Source organism: Mesoplodon mirus, assembly GCF_964341445.2.
Source record: "Mesoplodon mirus genome assembly, chromosome: 3".
Taxonomy (NCBI): Eukaryota; Metazoa; Chordata; class Mammalia; order Artiodactyla; family Ziphiidae; genus Mesoplodon; species Mesoplodon mirus.
This window is the reverse complement of record NC_138978.1, coordinates 172,066,617-172,087,714: the sequence shown is the minus strand read 5'-3', so window position 1 is coordinate 172,087,714 and position 21,098 is coordinate 172,066,617. Positions and strand designations below refer to the sequence as shown.

The window sequence follows — 21,098 nt, the reverse complement described above, 5'->3', positions numbered from 1 at the left end:
GTTGAATATTTCCAATCTAAAAATCGGTAATACTCTAGGGACAGGCACTCTCCTGCTAAAATAATAATGTGGCTCTTGGATGATACCTCTGTCTGTGATGAGAAATGGTGTTTGCATCCCTGCTCTCTGGTTTTCTCCAACTTCTGTGTCTAGGAGCCACCAGCCAGGTTTTGATGCCTTCATTTCAAGAGTTTTAAATGAACCTAAAAGAGGGAGTAAAGGACAACATTGCATACACAAAGATTAACAGGTTAACATTGGTTGACCACTACCAAAGAATCCTAAAATCCCTGAATTGCAAGTGGTTTAGAATATAACTTAAGAGTTACCCATTTCTCTTTAGGCAGGACTACAGGTATAACAAAGAGATCAAAACAACGATGACAACACACACACAAACTTACTAAAAATAAATTGCCCAGGACTTTAAAAAAATCTCCAACACCCCTTACTAGAAAGAAACTTTCATTTATCTAAATATAATGTTACAAGTTAACCCGTATATAATACAAGTTAACCCGTATATAATACAGCTTATCAAAGCAACCTTGAATGATGTCGTTGGGCCTCAAAAATACTGTACATGTTTCCTTTCTCTTTCTTCATTTCTCTAGTTTTTCTTTTTTATCTGAGAAAATTAAAATAAAACATCCTTCCCCCATGTTTCAATTTTCCTATAAAGTTTACATTTTAGAGAGAGAGATGTACAAAAATTGTTTCAGAAAATCACTGAAAGAATGAGATTTCTGAAACATCTGATTATCCATTCTGATTATCCATTATCCATTATCCATTACCTACCACCAGTTAATACTTAAATTGTGCTGACTATAATACGTGACCATTTCCTAGATTGTGAGTAAAAAGTAATAGCTGATGGTCATCCTCCTCAAACACGCTAAAAAAGACCTCCAGCTTTCTACTCTCTAATGCAGATATTAGGTATAAAGATTTAGGTGGGTCAGTGAACCCCAGCTTCTCGCACGCAGGCTCATGGAAAGGATGACTGATCTGGTAACACTTGGTGAAAAGTTAGGAGTGAGTTTGACCTAATCCTTTCTGCCCCTGATTTTAACAGAGTGTGTCTTTATAGCCTTGTTAATGAGAAACTGGTATGTTTCAAACCGACGGACCCTCTTTACCCCATCCTTAACTAAATCGGGCCTGTTTGTACTTGGGTGCCTACATCTGAGGCTGATTCACACAGCAACCTCCCCACCCAAAGTCCTGTCAAAGGACTGCCCTGACTAGCTTCTCAGATAGCATTTATGGAAGGTAGGCTGCTTGTTAAAAATGCAAAAATATGTTAAAAATCCTGGGCCCCTGCCCAAGTTCTATCAGATCAAAGTCTCTGAGAGCAAAATCTCCCCTTAGCATCTGCGTTTTAACCAGCTTTGTAAATTTGTATCATGCCCACTGCAGTTTGAGGATCAGTGCCATCTAGCACTTACACCTCCACTCACACACCTACAATACACACCTACAAACAATCCACTGGCACATAAAAATCCTGTTTGATGATTGTAGTTTGTTTGAACCTTATCATTATTTTGCATATGAAAAGCTTTAAATACCTTTATTATTCTTTAGCTTTTATAATCATTAAAAAATATATTTTTCCCCTCATGAGTCAGTTTAAGATTCAGATTCCTACAGTCACTTGCCCAAAGATATCAGGGTGATAGAGTGAGGAGTAGAATTCAAGAACCCCGAAATCCTGGTAAGTTTCTGATCTCCACCCAACAGAAAGCTTTAGCTGCCTGAACCTCATGGGATTCATTTTGTAATCTGCTTTAGACCTGGCCTGCGTGACACATCATGGCTTGGAAGAATCTGCACTCGACAGAGCATCTCTGTAGAAGAAAGCTGGGCTGCACATTTAGTCTGTGTGGTGCTACAGACCGTGCAGACATTTAGCTGACTCTTCTGTATTCTGCATGCAGGTTTAGAATATGGCTTTGCCCAGGATCCATGCCAGAGCCCATGCTTTAACCCCTTTGGAAGGAGGGAATGAGGAAGAGTTACAGATGCTAAGATTGTCTGCTCTCGCCAGACAAAAGAGGTCCCTGCTCTCAGGGACCTCTTTTCATTGCTGAGATCTTTACCAGGCAGAAGAGTCCAGACCCCTAACTGGTGCTGTTGAGTGCCATTTTCCAGCAAGGTCTGGCCATGAAAGTGAACCACATGAATGTCCCGGGAGCCGCCTACATTCAGCAGGTGCAACCTCACCCACTCTTGCTCGTACATTCTCAGGCCAGGCAAGTTGTAGATCATCCCATTAATGGCTGAAAGGACAGAGAGTTGGAATCAATCAAAAATCTGTGTACATCAGGAAAGAGGAAATATGAGGCCTCCCACTCACCACCCATCTTCTTTATTACTCTGCATGCCCAATCCCACCCAGACATAGTAAGGGGCCCCCCTATATGTCATAATATCAGTAAGAGGCTGAAACAGAGCCACCTTTTCCTTCTCACACCAGCCTACTGCAGAAGTGTAGGTGAGTACCCTTTCCAAGCAGTTTATCACTCTTTTCCCCAGATTTACACTTTTCCTGTTCTGTGCTTTATCCATTTATTCTTTATATTTATAGTATGAATTTTCCTAGGCTACAAAAAGGGTAAGGACTAATGTGGGAAGATAAATGAACTCTAGTCTTTAGAGGAAAGAGGGTAAGTGAGGGGATATGCAGTGTATCACCCTAAGGCCTCCTAAATTCAGAGATAGTTCCAGGCAAAATTAGGAAGTCGGTCTCTTTTTTAAAAAATAATAAGTTTATTTATTTATTTATTCTTGGCTGCATTGGGTCTTCATTGTTGGGTCTTCATTGCTGCACGCGGGCTTTCTCTAGTTGTGGCGAGCAGGGGCTACTCTTCGTTGTGGTGCGTGGGCTTCTCATTGCAGTGGCTTCTCTTGTTGCAGAGCTCGGGCTCTAGGCGCGCAGGCTTCAGTAGTTGTGGCACGCAGGCTCAGTAGTTGTGGCGCATGGGCTTAGTTGCTCCGCGGCATGGGGTATCTTCCTGGACCAGGGCTCGAATCCGTGTCCCCTGCATTGGCAGGCGGATTCTTAACCACTGCACCACCAGTGAAGCCCAGGAAGTTGGTCTTTATCTTTGTTATACCCACCAGCCTTAGACATTCATGTTTATTCTCTCGTTTGTCTGATTGCTCCTCTGACCCCTTCCCAGCTTGGATGTCTAGGGTTCTCAGACTTTATCAACTCTCTCCTTACTGAAATATGTGTGTTTTGAGCATCTGATAAACTTGATCACCTTAACAAATGAATACATTCAAAATTTTAATGATAAAGCTTAATGCTACCACCCACTTAATTGGGACTGAAGTGAGGGAAGTTTTGGTGGGGGTGGTGGCTGTTGTTTATTCTTCTAAAGTTAAAGGGACTCCTGTGGATTTTCAGGAACCAGGCAAGTGAATTTTTGGAGGGAGAAGAGTTGAGATCATTTTGGCTCTCTTAAAATTATATCAGATATGAAAGCACCTGTCTACGTACTCATAACACCAGCCTCACCTCCTCATCTTAGTTTCTGTGTAAGAAATAGATCTCCTAAAAGTAAAAGGTATCTCCAGTGGTTATTAGGTCAGCATTGCTAAACCATTACATCAGGATACAAAAGTGAAGACGCTCAACAGAGTAGGCACTCAGTAAACATTAGATAAATTGAGCTGAGTGAATAAAATTCATTCGTTTACTAATCCAACACATATTTACTCAGTGCATACTGCAGAGGCCAGGCATAGGTGGTCTGCTTATCAAATACCCTGATAAGTTCTACAGTGGAAGATTACCAAATTACAGAGATTTAGACGACAGTACATTTAAAACTAAAACTATACTGGATGCATTTTACGCTTTCTTTGAAGAATCAGGAAGCAGGGCCTCGAGGGTACTCAGCAAATAAAGGGCATAGCTAAGAAATGAGCCTGTGTGTTTCTGCAGTCTGTACTTCCCACTAGGTTGAGAGATTTTCAGAGGATGTGCTTCCTACCCCTGAGACCAAACACCCTGGGCTGAAAGGCCTAGAGATTATAGGAGAAGAGAAAAGAAAGCTCTGCTTGGAGTCTGTGGGGCAGCTCTCAATTGACTCTATTCCAGACTGCTTAATAGAATTTCTTAACCTTGTGTGATAAGCAGAGTCCAGAGGGTGGGGTTTTGGAGCAGACTGTAAATCATATTGTTTCCTTTCCTCTAGGCCAAAGTGTTTTTACAGGTGAGATCAGATTGTATTCCACACTTACAGAAGTTTAATAAGGAAAATAAGCTAAAAAAGGGTAGCCTGAGTATATAAGTGGGGTGGGAGAGGGAGCATAGACCGGCTTAGCCTTGATGGACTGGCTGGGGAGAGGAGGTGGCAGTGAACTGGATATTGCTTATAATGTCTTTTTTTTTTTTTTTTATTCCTGAAGCCATAGCAGCTTTCTGCTTTCCTATTACACTGAATGACTGACCCATCACCCAAAACACAGGACCTTCCTGATCAGAAGTCTCATAGAAATCACCTCCATTTATCAAACTCTGAAAACAGGGTCTTCATTTGTCTTCTGATCCCTAAGTCATTCTATTTGTTGTTCACCAAATCCTAAATTCTGCCTTTCTCTAAAACTGTAGTTCCGTTGCCAATTTACAGACAAAGTTCCTGAATGGACTTCAGAGGTGATATGCTTTCCCCTCTTTTCCCACCCAAATGCTTTCTCGGCACTCTTCTTCCATTAGCTGGCTACACAGTTTCCTGTATCATTTTCTCCACATATGCTTTGGGTGCCACCTGGGAACTGCTGAGAGCTACAAATATTACAGTCATTCTTATTTTGAAAGTACGTGTGGGCGATCACTTCTACATAAATAATTGATCTTTTAGAGATCAAGAAACAGTTTTATTAACTGTTTAAGTTACAGAATAACGCTAATTCCTTTCCAATTTTTGTTACCAACTGAAGCACACTGGCTTTTTTGTTGGTTTGCTTGGGTTGATTTTGCAGCAGCCTTGTGCGCTATCTTTTAGATTTCAGACTTTGTATACTCTATTTCACCTGCAGTGTCACCTGCCAGCTTACATCAGCCCTCTTAGACATTTAAGGACCTGGTGTCAGTTAGAGCTCCTGGTTCCACAGAAGCATCTCATGTCTAATTTTGGGAAGACCTATGGGCAGGAATCACTATCACCCAGTGATTAGGTTCAGAGACTAGATCAAAGTCAGAGGAAAATACCATGAAACTCATGGGAGTTTTTTATTTCTGAGGATGTGCGTCTCCAAGACCTCGTGGGCTTCTTTTCATAGTACCAGCTCTTCTTTTCATCAAAGACCATAAAAAGTAGGACAAATTCTCTCATGTCCACAGGCATGTTGGTCTCCTTATGAAGTGTTCCTTTTCGGCAGATCAGAAGGGGTCCTATCAAGCCTGAATGAATATCTTTTTCCTGGAAGACAGTAAGAGCAAATTGCATGTATTATCTCTTTCTCAAGATTTTCTTTGCCCTTCTGACAATCACTGATCATATTGAAAAGGAGATCTTCTCAGAGGCTCTGAATTTGAAGATTATAAATGAATAGCTTAATAAGCCTGGATATTGATCATCTAATTCTGTGATGCTCATAGTCCCTTCCTCTGATTAATCCTTTGTTTCGACATGGTAGTAATGATAATAATGATGATAATAATAGTGATACTATTATAAATACTATTTATTGAGCATCTACTATGTTAAATATTTTGCCTATAGTATCTTATTTAATTCTGACAACAATCCTATATGGTAAAAAATAAATTCATTTATTGAACAAATATTACCAAGTGCCTACTATATATGCTATATACTGTTACCTCATTTTTAACTTTGGAAACTGAGGCTGAGAGAGCTCAAGTAACTTTCCTCGGGCTACACAGTCAGTGACAGGATAGGAATTGAAATCTAAGTCTATGCTCTCTACCATGCTCAAAATGAGGGAATCTTGATTTTGTAGTTCTTTTATTAAAAAAAAAGAAAAAGAAAAAAAAGGCAAAAGAAAGCTAGTACTTGTTCAAGGAAATTGCAGATAAACATCTTCTTCTGTAAAGGTAGTCACTCTAACTAGGGCCAACCTTTTAAGTATTCCTCTGAATACTTTCCACTGAACAAATGCTTCTCACTGTCATCTGAAGCTCTGCATGGAGAGTCCCTGATTACGGTAGCTGTCGACTGTTGACCATGATCCTTACACATTCCTCATGGAAAGACAGATATTTACTGAGAAATAATTGTGACACTTCCATTTGATGGACGCAGTTTATAAGTTTGGGGAAATGACAAAAACTTTCGATGGCTATGCTTACCGGGTTCACTGCCGAGTAGTAGGCCCAAGCCCGACAGGCAGAGCCAGGATTTTCTGGCCCTGATCGCTCAGTGGCGTGCCATACATATGTATAAGTGCTGTTGGGCTGAACAGCATTGTCTTCCTTAAACCATTCAGGAGAGTCATCTTCATAAGTCTTTCCCTCTGATGATTTTTCATAGGAAAGCCCATGGGCATGAAGAGAATATGGTCTGGATGCTAAGTTTTTAAAACGAACCTAAAAAAAAGAATGATTCACAAATGTATTTAAGTTTAATAAAGCCCCCAAAATGTCAGCATTATGGGTCAAAGTGGATGGCTATTAAATTGAACCTAAGATATACTGAATGCTTAGAATTGCAAAGTAACTTTCGTATATTACTTCATCTAACTTCACAACCATCCTATGAGATAGGACCTAAATAGTTTACTCCAGAAACACCAAAACAGGTTTGTTTTTAGGCTCAAAGCAAAAGTGTTGACATTATCTACAAATGAAATGATACAGATTTGAAAATGAATGAGGCTTGGGTTTTACTCACAATAAGGTTTCAACCTACTGGCATATAGAGAGACTGCACATGTGAATGCAAGTTAAAAATCTGGAAACAAAAGGTGCTGTAAACAAAGTATGAATGGGATTAGGTGGGAATGCCTGGGAGAAGCAATTCAGTTGAATGTTTAGGAGAGGTTGGGGGAATTAAAGAAAGTTTCTTAGGAGAAATGGAATTGGCCCGTATAGAATGAACAGGAGCTTAGCAGAAGGAGAAATAAAATTATGAGATCTTTTTTTTTTTTTCCTTGAAGAGTGGCAAGTTACTTGGTAAGCAGTCTTTGAAAAGAAATGTAGTTATTTGTTAATTTTGAAAAGTAAATAAGCCACCATAGCTCTCTTGCCACTTTCATCTCTACAACCCTCTGGTGCTTGTGGAAATTCCTCTGATGATCTTAACAATGATCAAAAGATGACTTACTTGGATAACATCATCCACTTCAGCTCTAATGATAGGACCAAGTATGCCAAGATGCTCTTCATACTCTCCCCGAGGATCAAGCTTGTTAAAAGTGCTATCAAGATACTTTCGAAAAACTACTTTCTTGTATATGGTGTCCTTTGAAACATCATCAGTGTCTTCACTGAAATGATACCAATAGCATTTGTTTAAAAGAACAAGTTAAAGACCATTCAAGAATTTAGGAAATTATCTCTGTTTCTGAATATAGTATATAGAGAAGATATTTGATAAATATTTGATGAACAAATGAATTAAAATATAAATAACTAAAACCACAAGCCAGTAAATATCCTTCAACTCCCAGCTCATACATCATTTCTTGGTATCTCCTCCTATGATCCTTCAGACTGGGTCAAATCTCTAGCATTCCTTACATTTCTATACTATTACTATAGTATATATAGTAAATCCCTGTAGTATTCTTATAATATTTCTATAGTATATATAGTAAATTATATATCATTTATTCATGAGATTATCTATTAATATCTGACTCTACCACTAGAGTGAAAGCCCTGTGAGGTTAGGGATTGTGCCTAGTTTGCTTATAATTTTTATTTCTAGTGCCTAGCAAGTTATCTGGCACATAGTAAGCAGATATTTATTTAATGTATTAATGAATGATAAATATAATCATATATTAACATAGCAGATTTTAATATCAAAAGCAGACAAAGCCATGTGATGGGACAGTGCCAGGACAGACAGATGATAAGAGTCGGTTGATTTAGAGGGCCACCCCTGTAAAGGTCACTGGATGGATGAGTGTTTTATACTCTGAAAGTAGCCACTCTTCCCACATTTGCTTTTGCTAAATCATAGTATTCCTCATGTAGTTCACCAGCTCAGTCTGGAGCTAGAGCACATCATATTTTCCTACTGACTCTTAAATTTCCCAGGAGTCTGGGAAACAGGCCAAAAGCTCATCCCTCAGTCTCACAGTATTTGCTACACAACATGAGCCATCCACAGAGAATCCCATTCTGCCTTCCTTCTAGCCTGTCTACCGGATTAACCCCATTCTTCCAGACTCTAAACATAACATACAGTCTCACAGAACACATGGGGAGGAGCAAAACAACTTTGCCATAAAAATGGGTTGCATATCTGGAATGGGACATAGGATTTTGAAGGAACTAGTTCCATCCCTTTACACTCTGGAAAACCTTATTCCCTCAGTAACTTGCTTAGAAATCCCTAGCTAAACTATTTATTCTCATATAGTAATGGGTACTACATCTAAATAGGAAGTCAAGGGAGAAAGTCTCTTAAACTAACAGAATTCTAATATGGAAATGTCAGGCATCAGATTAATGAAATAACTTCTGTAAGTCACGCCATGCATTGTGTTTGTTTACTCTAGTAGCACTTTGGTTTTAACTTTAGTAGTGTAACAGTTAGCTTTTGTAAAAGCTGTGGGCTATATTTGGACACTTTACACATGGTCCCCATGATATCCCTGAGGATCTGTAGTTGCTTCTTGTCCCCCTTTCTCTATATTGTCATCCCAGAATATAGAACCCAGACCAATATGGCTTTCCACACTTGAGCAAAATTAAATTAAAAATTATCTTTTAAAAATGCATGTGGCTCCCTTAAAAACTCTCTGTTGTAAGTCAGGCCACTTACAAAATTGCATCAACTCATTCAACTCTATGGTTGAAGAGTGGCTGGAACCCTAAAATATTAGAGCTGCAGCAGATCTTGGGGGCCACTTCGTGTAACTCCTTCATTAAAAAGACTGCAAGTAACAAGGTTCGGGAAAGGAACTGACATATTCCAGTAAACTAGGAATGGCTTAAAGCTTTTGAAGGGTTTCTCATTGCTCTTTGAAAAACATCAAAATTCTTCCCAGGGCTCACAAAGCCTAGTGGCATCTGATCTCTGCAGAGCTAGCCAAACACTTTCCTAGCACCCACCCTCTTCTTGAGTTCCAGCTACAGGTCTTCAGCTTCAGGACTTCCTCCTTCCTCAGGGCCTTCATCATGCTGTTCTCTGTGTCTAGAATGCTCTGCCCTCTCTACCTCCTGTTCATCTTCAGATCTCAGCTCAAATGCCGCTTCTCCAGAGCCAGACTCCCCAGTTCTCATATCTCCATATATCACCTTTCCTTATTGGTCTTTATCATGGTTAATTTTTACACTTATTTATGTGAGCACTTGGTTCATATCTTCCTGCCCAACTAGACATAAGTTCTGTCAGGGCAGGAGTCCTGTGTTTATATTCTCTTTTATAGTCTCAGCACTTAGCACAATGCCTAGGAGAGAATAAGTACTCATTAAAGAGTTATTGACTGAGTGAGTCTATAAACCAAGTTAAAACAAAAGTTTAAATCAAGATAAATCATTATGTAATGAATGGCTCAGTTGAGGGTATAAACTTGCTTTTTGTTTCTAAGCTACTTTATACCCTTGGCCTCTGCTACTGGAATCTTATGGAATTTGAATTAATCTTCACCAAGATGCTATATACTTTATATCGATCAGTAAACAATTTAAAATGTCTTTGTTAAATAAGTAATTGCAAAAGGAGATTCTACATCACAAATTTGGATTTGAAGCCAACTTCAATGAAATCATATTGATTAGCCTATAGCTATGGATAGGTTGGGCTCTGCATTGGAGCAAGTAGAGGAGGTAGGAACATGTGTGATGAGAAAAGAAGAGAGAGGAGGGGGCTAATTTAACTACAAAATATCATAGACTTCTTAGAGTGATCGCTCTTATATTGTCCAGATGTCACCTAAAGTAGAGAAGCTAATCTTGGAATTAAAGGAAACAGTATAGGCCAAGTTGCAATAGGGAAACTAAATGATACTTAGTATAAGTTACACTTAGTATAATTTGCCCAGAATCATCTCCTTAGACTGCTGTAATTACTTTTTTTTAGCAGTACTGGAAAAGTGAGAATATAAAAGGAGAGAACTGGCCAAACCTTTGTGCAAATTTTGAATAATCCCAGGATAGTTCTTCAGCAGCAATGTAATAATTTTTTCTGTTTCCATTGTTGCTGCGAAGGTACCATGCTGCAATGTTGTCAGGATTTCTGGAGGAGTTGATGTCTGTCCTAAGATCAGTTTGGTAAGGGTCATCATAGGCCACAAAATCAAATTCACCATAGTCTTCTTCACTGCTCTCTTCCTTCTGCCTTGGAATAATTTCAACGTAATCTCCATCATCTCTACTGAGGCCTACTACGACCAGTGGATTAAATTCTCTTGGTATAAAAGTGTTATTTAGTGGAGAGTGTGGTGGAGGAGATGGCATCTGACCAAGATCTGCATAAGGGAAAGTCTGACCAAATTCTGGGAGAGGCAATGACTGACTAGATTCAGAAGTGTGGGATGTCTGATCGAGATCTAGAGGAGGTGATGTCTGCCTGAGATCAAGAGGAAGGGATGTCTGACTGATGTCTGGAGAGACAGTTGCCTGGTTGAGGTCTGGGGAAAGTGGCATCTGACTGAGGTTTGGGGGAAGAGTTGTCTGGCCAAGGTCTGGGGAAAGTGTTGTCTGGCCAAGGTCTGGAGAAAGGGTTGTCTGGCTGAGGTCTGGAGAGAGAATCTCCTGGCTGAGGTCTGGGGAAAGAACTGTCTGGCTGATGTCTGGAGAGAGAGCCTGGCTGAGGTCTGGGGAAAGCGTTGTCTGGCTGAGGTCTGGACAGAGAGTCTCCTGGCCAACGTCTGGGGAAAGGGCCATCAGGCTGAGGTCTGGAGAGAGAGTCTCCTGGCTAAGATCTGGGGAAAGTGTTGTCTGGCTGAGGTCTGGAGAGAGAATCTCCTGGCTAAGGTCTGGGGAAAGAGCCATCTGGTCAAGGTCTATAGAGAGAGTCTCCTGGCTGAGGTCTGGGGAAAGTGTTGTCTGGCTGAGGTCTGGAGAGACAGTCTCCTGGACAAGGTCTGGGGAAAGGGCCATCTGGTCAGGGTCTGTAGAGAGAGTCTCCTGGCTGAGGTCTGGGGAAAGCGTTGTCTGGCTGAGGTCTGGAGAGAGAGTCTCCTGGCCAAGGTCTGGGGAAAGGGCCATCGGGCTGAGGTCTGGAGAGAGAGTCTCCTGGCTAAGGTCTGGGGAAAGCGTTGTCTGGCTGAGGTCTGGAGAGAGAATCTCCTGGCTAAGGTCTGGGGAAAGAGCCATCTGGTCAAGGTCTATAGAGAGAGTCTCCTGGCTGAGGTCTGGGGAAAGTGTTGTCTGGCTGAGGTCTGGAGAGACAGTCTCCTGGCCAAGGTCTGGGGAAAGAGCCATCTGGTCAGGGTCTGTAGAGAGAGTCTCCTGGCTGAGGTCTGGGGAAAGCGTTGTCTGGCTGAGGTCTGGAGAGAGAGTCTCCTGGCCAAGGTCTGGGGAAAGGGCCATCGGGCTGAGGTCTGGAGAGAGAGTCTCCTGGCTAAGATATGGGGAAAGTGTTGTCTGGCTGAGGTCTGGAGAGAGAGTCTCCTGGCTAAGGTCTGGGGAAAGAGCCATCTGGTCAAGGTCTGTAGAGAGAGTCTCCTGGCTAAGGTCTGGGGAAAGTGTTGTCTGGCTGAGGTCTGGAGAGAGAGTCTCCTGTCCAGGGTCTGGAGAAAGGGTGGTCTGGCTGAGATCTGGATAGAGGGATGGCTGACTGAGGTCTAGGGAGGTGGTTGTCTGCCAGACTTCAAGTTCCAAGGAAGGGAACGTTTGACTAACATCAGTAGGGAAGGCCTTGTTTCTTAGGTCATAGTCGGGTATCTGGCTGGGCTCTGGAGGAGGAGATCTGTGACTAGGGACTGTAGTGGAGTGCATTGGATCAGAGTCTTGAATAGGGAATGTTTGATAGTGTTCCTCTGGGCTCACTGTCTGATAAAGATCTGGAGGGGAGCTTGTCTGACTGGTGTCATCTGGGGGGTTTTGATCACCATCAGGAAGTGAGGCTATGAGGCTAAGTTTCATAGAGGGGAATGTCTGATTGAGGTCTGCGGGAAGAGATGTTTCACTGGATGTGTGGAGTAACAATGAATGATTATGTCTCCTGTCTGAAAATAGGGTGTTGGCCTCTACTCTCAGAGGGTGAAAACTCCTTGGAGATAGAGGAACATGGTGTGCAGGCTTCTCTTCCTTTTTCTTTCTTCGTGTCCTAATTAAAAAAGGGCCTTTCTTCAATCTACTATTTCCTCCATCTTGTCTTCCTTGTAGAGGTTTATGTCTAGTTACAAAAAACGTTGGGTGGCCACTCTGCTTTCCATGCTTGTTTTTAAAAGGGATGTTTTCTCCCCAAGTCCTTGAGTCATTCTGGGGGCTGTTTGGCAGCTTATCTTCATCAGTATCAGTATCTTGGATTATTTCATAACTGCCTTTCTCAGAAACCAAATGCCATTCCCCATTCAGAATCTTAGATGGATCCTTTTGTTGTAAGAGTAACAGATCACTGGGAAGGTTCTCCCAGGGCCGTATTCTGGAAGAAGAAGAGTTGCCATGGCTTAAATGTCTACCAGTTTTATGTGCTGGGAATTCCATCTGGGAGAACCTATGCTTTGCTGCTCGGCCTCTTCCTGCCTTGAATCTTTTACGTTTAGCACGTTCTTGATTTCTGAATTCTTCTGTACCAAATGGAAGCAGGCTTATCCCTGTGACATCTGAGTATAGAGGATCTTCTATAGGGTCTTCAGAATAAGGGCTGGAATGCTCTGCTGTGGGTGGGTTGAGAACTGAGTTCTTGTCTAAGCTGGTGTGTCCTAGCGGGGGACCAGCTGTGGTGGCTTCTGGGTGAGGAAAAATTTTCAGAAGTTGTGAAAAGTTATTGGCAATAAGCCTGCTAATGTTACCTGGGGAAGAAGAATTTGAACCAACAGTTCTGTTGGTACTTGGAGGAATGAATTCAGAGTTGTTCTCCAGAGCCAGGGCGGTAAGATTGAACTCATCTTCCTCCTGATTTGATGATGAATTTCTGAATGACCTGATTCCTAATGATAAAGCCAGTTTGTTCTGGTAATCATAGTCAGCATCATTATTTTTATCTTTGATTTCTGAAGAATCACGCATTTTCCTTGTAGTTAGGGATGTAGATCCTGAAAGTTCGTATGTAATCTCATATAAGTCATCATCATAATCCCGGATACACTTAACATCCCTGAATCTCAGCCACAGTTTTTTGCTTCTTGGATTGGAATTCATGGTAGTTAACATCCAAGTTCCTACAAAATAGAGACAGAGAGAACAGAGAGCTCTGAGTACAGAAAAAGGTATAAAAACCCTATGGTCCATTGTGGCAGATAATTTCCAGTGAACTTTCATCAGGGATACTGTGGTCTATGGACCACAACTGATCTGTGAACTGTTGGTTACTGTTCCACAGTGACATAAGGAAAGAAATCAAGAGTAAAGTGTATAGGAAACCTTTTAGTAATTTGACATTTCTATGGCATCCAATCATGTGATCAGCATACTTATCTCATTTAACAGAATATAGACCCAAAGTATTGGTCAGTGAAAATTAGGGAGAAAAAAACTTTCAGCACAGATAGTTTGAGAGTCACTATTTTAGAATATATTTTTAAAGGGATGAATCAAGAATGAAATGGACTTTGAATATCATAAGCATCTTGTGAGTTGCACATTTTGTTAGAGAGCTGGAGTTAGGGGGAAGATGATGATGTTTACCCCCACAAATAAGAGACATATAGATGTTTCTAAGTAATAAATAATTCAGGTGGGCCTAGGGCAGTTTTGAGTTTCTTTGAAATGGTATGATTTGCTGGCACACTGAAGATTTCCTGGAAAGTCTTCAATAGTTACCACATGTTGTTTGTCTGCTGAGTCCTAGGCACTTGGCACATATAACAATTAATGGTCAAAGCAACTCTGTAAGGTATTATTATTCTGTTTTTCAGATGAATAAACTGAGGCCTAGTGAGGTGGAGTAATTTGTCCAAGGCTACACAGATATCAAGTGGCAAAGCAGGATTTGAACCCAGGTCTGATGAATTCCAAAGCCCATGTGCTTTCCATGACACTGCTGTCTCTGAAGCCAGCCTCTAAGGCACTATATTGGATGATCACTAACCCTAGGGTGGGATGGCTGTCTTATAAAGCTGAAAAAGGCATTTTGATAAAAGAAATGCTCTTTTGTGGCTAAATGCTCACGCTTTCTTCTCAAAGTCATGCCTTATCTTTTTACTGTTGTATCTTTACTTCTCACTTAGCCCAGAGAAGGATAAATGGAACGCACATAAAGGACTGGACCCATTTAAGTAATTAATTCCCCAAATAGAAATCATGAGTAGTCCTGAAAAGAAAGCCTGCAAGGGATCAGAGAGAGAAGCCCAGGAACCATGGTAGTCCGGAGAGCTGCAGCAGACCGGGTAGATCAGAGAGTCCCCTTTAAGTGTCCAAGCTCTTACCAACATTATCCATTGTGACAGTCACAGATTCCCCACGCATAGGGAAGAGGGTCAAGGTGTCCTCATGTTTCTTTCCATAGATGAATGAGTGCCCAGTGAAGTGAATGGTCAAAATGTCATTCTGGGTTCCCATACTGCAGAAGTGCCACTGGACGGTGTCATCAAAGCAGAATCCTAGTATGGGTATGCTCTCAGGCACATAGCCATTGATAGCTGAAAGAGTGAAATTTGTTGAAACGTCAGGCCTATGCCAACAAAAGGGAATGTGTCTAACTATACTTACGGTAAATATCCCAATGGTAATTTGGTTGCATCTAAGCAGTGATTATCTGAGATAAGCTTTACCAAATCTAACGTGTAACTGGAAGATCAAACTCAGACTTTTCAAATGAGAGCTTATTCTCCTAAGTTAGCCAAGGGAGAAATGTCAGGATAAAGACAAAGCCTTTTCATTCACATTGATTTATTTAATCATTTGTTAAGTGTATATTAAATATTTTGTACTCTAGGTTCTGCTTTTAAAGATATTCCGAAGGTAACTTAGAATTTTGTCTAGAGTAATTTTACCCGGAGAAAAAGCATAATATAAGAAATACAGATTCTTGACACATTAGTTATTTTTTTCTTTTTCTTTTAACATCTTTATTGGAGTATAATTGCTTTACAATGGTGTGTTAGTTTCTGCTTTATAACAAAGTGAATCAGTTATACATATACATATGTTCCCATATCTCTTCACTCTTGCGTCTCCCTCCCTCCCACCCTCCCTATCCCACCCCTCCAGGCGGTCACAAAGCACCGAGCTGATCTTCCTGTGCTATGCGGCTGCTTCCCACTAGCTATCTATTTTATGTTTGGTAGTGTATATATGTCCATGCCACTCTCTCACTTTGTCCCAGCTTACCCTTCCCCCTCCCTGTATCCTCAACACATTAGTTATCGAATGCAAAGTAATGTCCCTAAAAATCAAGCATATTTAGCACATTTTGCAATTTTAATTGCTCTGTCTTAGCATTTATATAATCTCTAGTTTGCACTCAACTATCAAGTTCAGACATTTTCATTCTCTTCCCAAGGGATACAGTTTTAGTCAGTATCATTGTCTACTTATATACTAAGCATGGTAATAAAATCACAGATATGATTTCTATAAGGGCAGGGTCCATGTCTGCCTAGGTTACCACTATAGTCCAAATCTTAGTACAATGCCTAGAACTAGTGAGAACTTAAATATTTATCGAATAGCTGACACAATGTGTTTTTAGTTTGTACCTCATTCAGGAAGCTTTTCTAAATGGTCTATAGCTGCACTAATTTGGTAGCCACTAGCCACCAGTGACTATTGGGCACTCAAAATATGGGTAATCTGGATTGAGATGTGCTGTGAGTATAAAATACACACTGGATTTCAATGATTTAGTAAGAAAGTAAATTTCATTAATTTTAATATTGATTATATGTTGAAATGATAATGTTTATGATATATTAAATTAAACATTATTAAATAAATTTCATATATTTCTCTTTAATTTTTAATATGCCTATTAGAAAATTTTAAATTATATTTGTGGCTCATATATAATTTCTAACGGACAGCACTAGTCTAGAACTATGACAGATTCATTGCCAAAATGAAATTAAGTACAGAAAGCTGAGGCTAACTCCCTATTTCAAATTATTTTCCTGGCACCTGCCAGTTCTGAGAATCCCCAATTGTTAGTTGCCTGAAGTTATATGAACAGACCATGGAGAAACCATCCTCGTATCTGTGGTTACTTATCAGAGAAAGTGATAATAGTGACTCTCAACTCTGAGGAAGGGGAGGATGACCATTGTGGAGAAGTTTGCTTCCAGCTGGCTCAGTGAAATCTCTCCCAGACTTCCCATGCCAGTGGCTTTGGGCACTGACTTTAAAACTGTAGCAAAAGCCTGAACCTTGGCTCAGGGAATTCTTTCTGTTCTGAACTTCTTACTGTGTACTTAAAACTTCTTTATGGATTGAATTTCCAAGACTCATGTCTCCCCATATGCATTTTGCCTTAGTTTGATTTGACAATCCAGTTTTGGATTATTTACCCTGTTTCTGCCCTGGCAGAAATAAGAAATAGACAAGACAAAAAAGTAACTAAAGGAATAAGCATTGTTACATTCGTGCTAAAGAGGACTACTTAATATTTCTGCCCTGGACATAAAGAGTATACACCTTGCACCCATTCTAAAATCCCCAGATACCTCTGACCAAGGCCTCTTCCCTCACCATCCATCCCACACCCTGTTCTTACCTGCTCAGAGCAAGTGCACATGCACACGTGTGCATGCATGCACACACACACACACACACACACACATTTGGAGCAGGAGACCAAGAAGACTTCTAAGAATAACAAGCTTTTTACCTCATGCTGTAAAAAGATTTCTATAATATCACCCAGTAATTTCATCACCAAATCCCTATACTGGAAGTGAGGGTAAGGAGTGAGTGGATTCTAATCCATGTGTCTTCCTCTAGGAAAATCACACTTCAACCACAGGAGTGAAAAACTGATGGACAAAAAGAGTGCTCCGACTTACTGCTCATGACGTTTGACTCATAAAACCTGGGGTCATCACGTTTCACCTTCTCAGGATTTTCACAAAACTTGTAGATGTTGTCCTCAATGTACCAGCTCTTGTTCTCATCAAACACAACAAACACAGCCTGCTGCTCAATGTCTGCTGTCCTCTGGAGGGTAAAAGGGCTGTGTTCAGTGATTAACGTCCTAGCAGATTGATTAACTACAACCCTGAGTTCTCAGAAACCAAAGGGGTACAGGTCTTGGGTCCAATGAAGCCATAAATTCAGACATCTGTGAGAGCCCATTGTGTACAAAGCCCTTGTTAGAGCCAAAGGTAGCATGTCAAGGCAAACAGAGCAGATCAGAAAATTCAGAGACTAAAATATCCTAATAGAAAAATCCCATTTCAACGTAGCAACTGTAATTCTGTTTATCTCTGTTATCACCTTTCAACTCGAATGATTGATTGGATGTGCTCCAAATAGTTGCAAAGGATAAAAAAGAAGGGGGGAGTAGGAAAGTTTTATATCTCTCCCTACCTGTTTCCTTTCCTAGCTCAATAAATTAGGGTCTTCCAAATGTCTCTTTCTGCATTTTCTAGGCATATATTTATTTTATATGCCTTGGGATGAGACTTCTTTGATTATAGCTTAGCCTAATTGGGAATTTTAAGTTAATGATATGAGGCTTTTATTCTTCAATGAAGATAAAGTCAGAAGATCCATATCTTTGTTCACATTCTTCTGTATAAATTGGTCTTGCTAGAGATAGACCATTGTCTGGGTTCAACTTCATGAGAAACTATGTCTGCAAGCTATGTCTGCCTGTATCTCTCCTTTCTCTCCCTATTGCAGGTCTCTAAAAATAACGAGGACTGGTACAGAGCTTTACACTTTTACCAGATGGTATCTCATTGAGCCATGAAACAACCCTATAAAATTTTTAGGAGGGGTAATACCCTTTTGATGAAAGGAAGAAATTAAGAGAAACTAAGTGACTTGCTCATCACATAGCACGGGACAGATCTGGAATTTGAAACAAGCAAACAAAATACAGTATCACACTGTAGACTTGCCTTTTCCAGTGAAAGTCCATATGGAAATAGACAAGACAAAAAAGTAACTAAAGGAATAAGCATTGTTACATTCACACTAAAGAGGACTACTTAATATTTTCTGGTTCTCTAGAAGCAAAAGCCCCATTATTTAACAAGGAGAACTAATCTGTTCCAGTCAGAAGAAATTCCTGGAATTTCTGAAAGGTTACTTCAAGGACAAAATACCTGTATGCCTCGCTTATCCAAGGATCTGCTCTTACAAATTAAAAGTAGCCCTATCAGCCCAGAGGCAATGTCCCTTGTGATGTCCACATTACTGTAGTATGGTCTTGTTAAGCACTGAGCATCATTTTCCGTGGGTTCATCAGACTCTAGGATGTTCCACTTATAAGTATAGGTTTCCCCTGGTTGAACTGCTTTGATCATGGTGTTACTGCCTGAAAGAAAATATAGTCAAAATTGTTTTCGATTTTCAAAATTATTTCATGGAAATAAATTAAATAAACAAATAAGTAAATAATAAATGAATGAATAATTTAAAATAATTGAGCTCTTGTTAGAATCAATGTTGGGAAAGGAATATTATTTTTATATTAAGTTCCACTTGATAGAACTCTGGATAGCATGTAGCTATTACATATTCGTCCACTAGAGGCCACTTATGGCACTAACCAAGGACACCATAGTTTGTAATCATTAGGGTAAAAAAATCCCTGAAGTGAGCAGTGTTTGGTTGTGACTTTGAGGATACCCCTATACGTATACTACCTGACTGTATAAGTTATACTGCTGGGCAAGGAGGAACATGGCAACATCTCAGAAGTCAATAGTTTCATTCAGTAGAAGTGAAAGGTTCAAACCTGAGGTGGAGGAAGAGTTGACTTCATCTTCATAAGGAGAGAAGGTCACACCATGAGGGTAAATGCTGTAGCTGCGGCTGGCCATATTTTTGAACATGATCTACAAAATTAACTCAAATTCATTATTTCAGGATTTAAGGTCCATCATGAGAACAGAGGATGCTAGCTTTGCATATTTACTTGTGGGATAGCGTGTGTGTGTGAGTGTGTGTGTGTGTGTGTTTATGTCAATGCAAACTAATGTTGTTTATCTGAGTGGCAACCTCTCCCCATCACCTGACAGACACATCTGAGAGAGTTCCACTCACATAGTAAGGTGGAAAATGGAAAAGAAGTCTAACCTTAGAAGTGACATTTTCTTCACAGTATATCACTCTCTCCAAGTTGGTCGCCATCCCCTGTCCCCTCTCCTTTCAGCTTGGACCACATCTGCCTTTGAACCTGCTCCTTCTCTTCTCTTAGACCATGATCACCTTCTCGAGCCTGCCACATCCCCCAGAACCCTGTCATCAAGTCATCTTCTTGATGGGGCACAGAAAATAGCCAGATCCTGAATTGCCAATGAGGCATATTTCCACTTTCTCAGAGTACCTAAAAGGGATCAGAAATGAGGGAAGGGAAAGAGAACAGAGAAAGGCTGCTTTCTGCCCTTTTGTTATTTTTTAAATGAACAGAATTGGCCTTGTCTGTTGATATCCTCTTGGTTCATTCCCATGAAGAGATGAAGGGAGGAGCTTTATGCACACAGGAGTCCTAGTTAGCCTGCTTAATCTTCAGAAGAGAATTTTAATCTTATCTTCTACTTGCTTGCCAAAGCATCTGGATCATCCTTAATCTGCAGGTTATCTGCATTCTAGAATCTTGCCAAAGATTGCAGCTTTCAATTCTCTGCCGTCTAGTTCTTATCAGAAGATAAGGTAATGATGTGACACAGCATTTAAGGAAAACTGTCTGAAGAACACTTAGTGTTCTTGAAACATATCAAAATTTACCTTCATCAGAGACCAATCATCAGAGAACTACATAACTAGACCACATTGATGAATTGTTTTCATTCAGTTGGGTTATGTTCTCAGCTATAATGAGAAACATTATTTTAAAAAGCTTTGTCACTTTTAAATTTATAAATTTATTTTATAAATTTATAAATTTATGGTACCAGTAGGAATTTATCAAGGATTCCATCTACTACATCACACAGCGTGCTCTTTTTTAAGGATCCATGGGAGAAATTCCTCTTAAGTCTCAGTAGCAGGGGAAACTGTGCTTCTTTTATGACTATTGTGACTCCTGCCCTGACCTAGTTCCCTTTTCACTTTGGCTGCTAGAAAGCTTAGGACAAAATTTGTTGACAACATTACAGGAGCATATGGTATGTGTTTCATTATACTTATCTTATCCTTGGCTTTATTTTCTTTGTCTCCATATTATCCTTCACCCCAATTACATTGGCTCCTTGTTTTATTCCTTTATAATTTGATAAACTGTCTCAGATTGTTTGTATTATGAGATAGGCTACAATAAGTGCAAATACTAAATAAAAATTAAAGCTGCATTTTAATTTAAAATTATATGGACACATTAAAAAAATAACCAGTACTTATAATCTTGTTTTCACTATTTAATTTCTTCCATGGTTCTATATTTCTGTTACTTACTTTAAGTGTGTCTCTGACCTGGGCTCTGATAATAGGGCCCAAGATCCCATCTTCTTTGATATCGGGATTCTCCAGGCGTTTGGTGAAGGATGCATCTTGATACTGTTTGTAGACAACCTTCTTATAATGTTTTCCAATTTGGTTTGAGAAATTATCCAAATGCAGAGATCTGTACTTTCTTAAAGTGAAATAAAATTTAAAAGATTAAATCATTTTCTCAAGTAGAGACCCCAGTATGATAGGGAAACCCTTATGCTTAGAAGTTCTGCTGTTGAAT

At 40.1% G+C, this 21,098-nt stretch overlaps 1 protein-coding gene across 1 annotated transcript in view; it reads right to left on the bottom strand.

The window, feature by feature from the left end:
- The window catches only part of F5 (coagulation factor V), an 86,286-nt gene that overhangs the window by 13,030 nt on the left and 52,158 nt on the right, over positions 1 to 21,098 (bottom strand). Inside the window, exons 8-18 of the mRNA XM_082612964.1 lie at positions 20,822 to 20,999; positions 19,164 to 19,263; positions 18,529 to 18,740; positions 17,263 to 17,413; positions 14,692 to 14,904; positions 10,281 to 13,485; positions 7,305 to 7,467; positions 6,332 to 6,568; positions 5,228 to 5,438; positions 2,106 to 2,285; positions 87 to 203 (exon numbers count right to left, since the gene is read on the bottom strand). Of these exons, the coding sequence (XP_082469090.1) occupies positions 87 to 203; positions 2,106 to 2,285; positions 5,228 to 5,438; positions 6,332 to 6,568; positions 7,305 to 7,467; positions 10,281 to 13,485; positions 14,692 to 14,904; positions 17,263 to 17,413; positions 18,529 to 18,740; positions 19,164 to 19,263; positions 20,822 to 20,999 (4,967 nt within the window). The remainder of the gene's footprint in view (positions 1 to 86; positions 204 to 2,105; positions 2,286 to 5,227; positions 5,439 to 6,331; positions 6,569 to 7,304; positions 7,468 to 10,280; positions 13,486 to 14,691; positions 14,905 to 17,262; positions 17,414 to 18,528; positions 18,741 to 19,163; positions 19,264 to 20,821; positions 21,000 to 21,098) is intronic.